General features: G+C 47.2%; 1 protein-coding gene across 3 annotated transcripts in view; it reads left to right on the top strand.

The window, feature by feature from the left end:
* inaE (inactivation no afterpotential E) overlaps window positions 1-2,500 on the top strand; it is a 175,868-nt gene that overhangs the window by 173,020 nt on the left and 348 nt on the right. For all 3 annotated transcript variants that reach the window (XM_070124414.1, XM_070124412.1, XM_070124413.1), the window contains one exon: window positions 1,082-2,500. This exon is cut by the window's right edge and continues 348 nt beyond it. In XM_070124414.1, the coding sequence (XP_069980515.1) occupies window positions 1,082-1,149 (68 nt within the window). In that variant the 3' untranslated portion in view covers window positions 1,150-2,500. The remainder of the gene's footprint in view (window positions 1-1,081) is intronic.

The raw sequence follows: 2,500 nt of genomic DNA on the forward strand, positions 1-2,500 counted from the left end.
GTATACTGAATAGACATCCTGGTGTAAGGTTTAGCTCTCTTATAAGTTGGTTGGTCTTATATCTTCGTGTATTTGTCGTTGTTTAGTCAAGATACAGAAAAGTTTGGTTATGCTGTATTTCTTCGAGACGAGTGACCGTGCTTTATTATCTAAAGTAAAGGTACATATTGAGATAGATATAAATATAAACCAAGCGAAATAGAACAGGAATTGTATTTTTGATTTATGAGATGAAACGAAGTGGCAGAAGTCTGCCCTCGTTGCATTGCACAAGTGAATAAGTCCAAGTTAGCAGGTAAACTAAACGCTAAACTAAAAACAGAATAGTTTATAATCAATGCATTAACAACCTTGAACAAATATAGCAGCCTTAGTAACATGCATTTTCCCTATGCGTGTCTAACATGTGCATTGTTTGGAAATTAATGAACTGTATTAGAGTTTAATGCCGTTTGTACTCCCTCTGTCCTTTCTGTTGTAACAGCTTCTCAGTGCATAATGTACTACTATTTGCCTATTCCAGCTCTTCCATTTTCTGCTAAGATATAATCTATTTTATCGTGATATTGGCACGGAAAAGTGTGAAGACTTTATTTCATGTATCGTTATTTTTTTACTTATTTGTTTGTTTAATTATGGAATCGTTTGTATCGGAAGACTGGCATCTGATTGAATTAAGGGTGATTTCTTTTCTTGGCTTGTAACAACACAGTGAACACTTCTCGCTTTATATTCTTTAACACCTTTGATGAACAAAGCGGCCGAATGAATTAATCTTCCTGACTTTACTGTCCATTTCTTATGTGTCCTTCAGTAAGTTTTGTCTGCCGTAGAAAAGGAAATCATACCTACTTTTGCTTTAGCCTTTACATTATTTTTATCATTACTATTATTATTAGTTACACACCCTTACCTTTGTTTTGATGTTATGTAGAGATTGTTTCATTTTAGCATTTACTTTTATAATTTATGATTTTATGATTGGATTACAGGACCGAAAACGAACATCATTCAGATGCCCTTTATGGCTTGTGGAAATATGAATGTAAGATCGTCATATAACTTCTCTGGGGTCCCACAGGTGCTGGAGAATCCGGGCCCGACGAAGCCCCAGCGGATGTCGGACAGCCCAGCTCGCCGAAGGAGTGATGGCCTCATTCCTGAGGGCGGAGAAACACGTAGGCTTCTTTCCTCGCGCCCGCACACGCCCACCAGTCTTTTGCCTCATCCGATGACTCCTGCAGAGGAGACTAGGAGGCTGACCCCGCAAAATAACGTTCCCCTTTCGTCAAATCCCACTGCGTCAAATAGTGGGAATCGCTTGGCGACTCCGCCACATAAGCTCCTCCTCGAAACTTCCTTTACCTGCTCGCCTGTCACTTCGCCGGAGCCCGCTCTGGACCTGCGCAAGACAGCTCACGTCCACTCACCAGCTATCACATGGGAGCTGTTATCGGCTCTTGAGGAGCAGCTGCTCCTCGGGGTCAGGGAATCGACGCGAGGATCGCTAGAGCGCGGAGAGGACTGGCTGGCCGGGGTGGCGCCGCTAGCCTCGCCTGAAACGTTGAGTGAAGCCTCGAGTGTGGTGTCACGAGCATCTCTCTTGCTCAGGGAGGGTAGGAGAGCTTCGTCAGCCCTGCAGCCCTTGCATCAGTCCCCGGTTCTAAACCATCGTCAGCCCCTTACTCGTCTTGGTACTGGGTACTGCTTTTACGTGGAGACTCCACCTTTGGATTCCAGGCGGCAGGTATTGCCAGCAGCAGAGCAACTCCCCGAGTCTTCTGACGACGAGGAGATCAGTCCGCACTCCATTACCCCAACTACCTTCATCACAATTGACCCTATCATGCCCACGCCCCCCACGCCACGAAAAGGGGACAGGAACGACTCGGATAGTTCCCTCCATCTGGATACCACGCCCGTTATACTGGGTGAGGACCCCGAGGCTGACTCCGTGCAGGGAGTCTCCGCTCTGATGTCAGAAACCGTCCATGACAATTCAGAATTAGTGTGCATATGGAAAGAGAAGGAAGTGCAGGAAGCAGAGAAAGTTCCCGACTGCAGGAGTACAGAAGATACACCTGACTCTCCAGAGAGTGGTCCTAGCCGAGCCTCGTCCTCGGGATCATCTCGAAGTTCGCATAGGGTTAAGTTTGACTTGACAACTTCACAAATGTCGCGGGACTCAGGTTATGGCGAGAAACTCAATGGGTACGAGACTCTCTGCGCCAACAGCGGCGACTGGGGTGTACAGACCTCGCCCTGGGGAGGCCAACAGCAGGAATATGGGCGCGGACAACCGTCACTCGTGCACCATTATGTGTACTCAGGGGTGTCGCCTCAGCTGTCCCCTTCCTCGCCAGCTAACACTGACTCCTTCACCTCGCCACTCACTTCAGACCCGCCGTTGTCTCGCCAGCCATCCCTCTTGCCAACACCTGTTGATATACCACAAATTTCTACAGCCATGTCAAGCCATTCGACTCTCTTCGCAACCCAG

Source organism: Penaeus vannamei, chromosome 8 (genome assembly GCF_042767895.1).
Source record: "Penaeus vannamei isolate JL-2024 chromosome 8, ASM4276789v1, whole genome shotgun sequence".
NCBI lineage: Eukaryota > Metazoa > Arthropoda > Malacostraca > Decapoda > Penaeidae > Penaeus > Penaeus vannamei.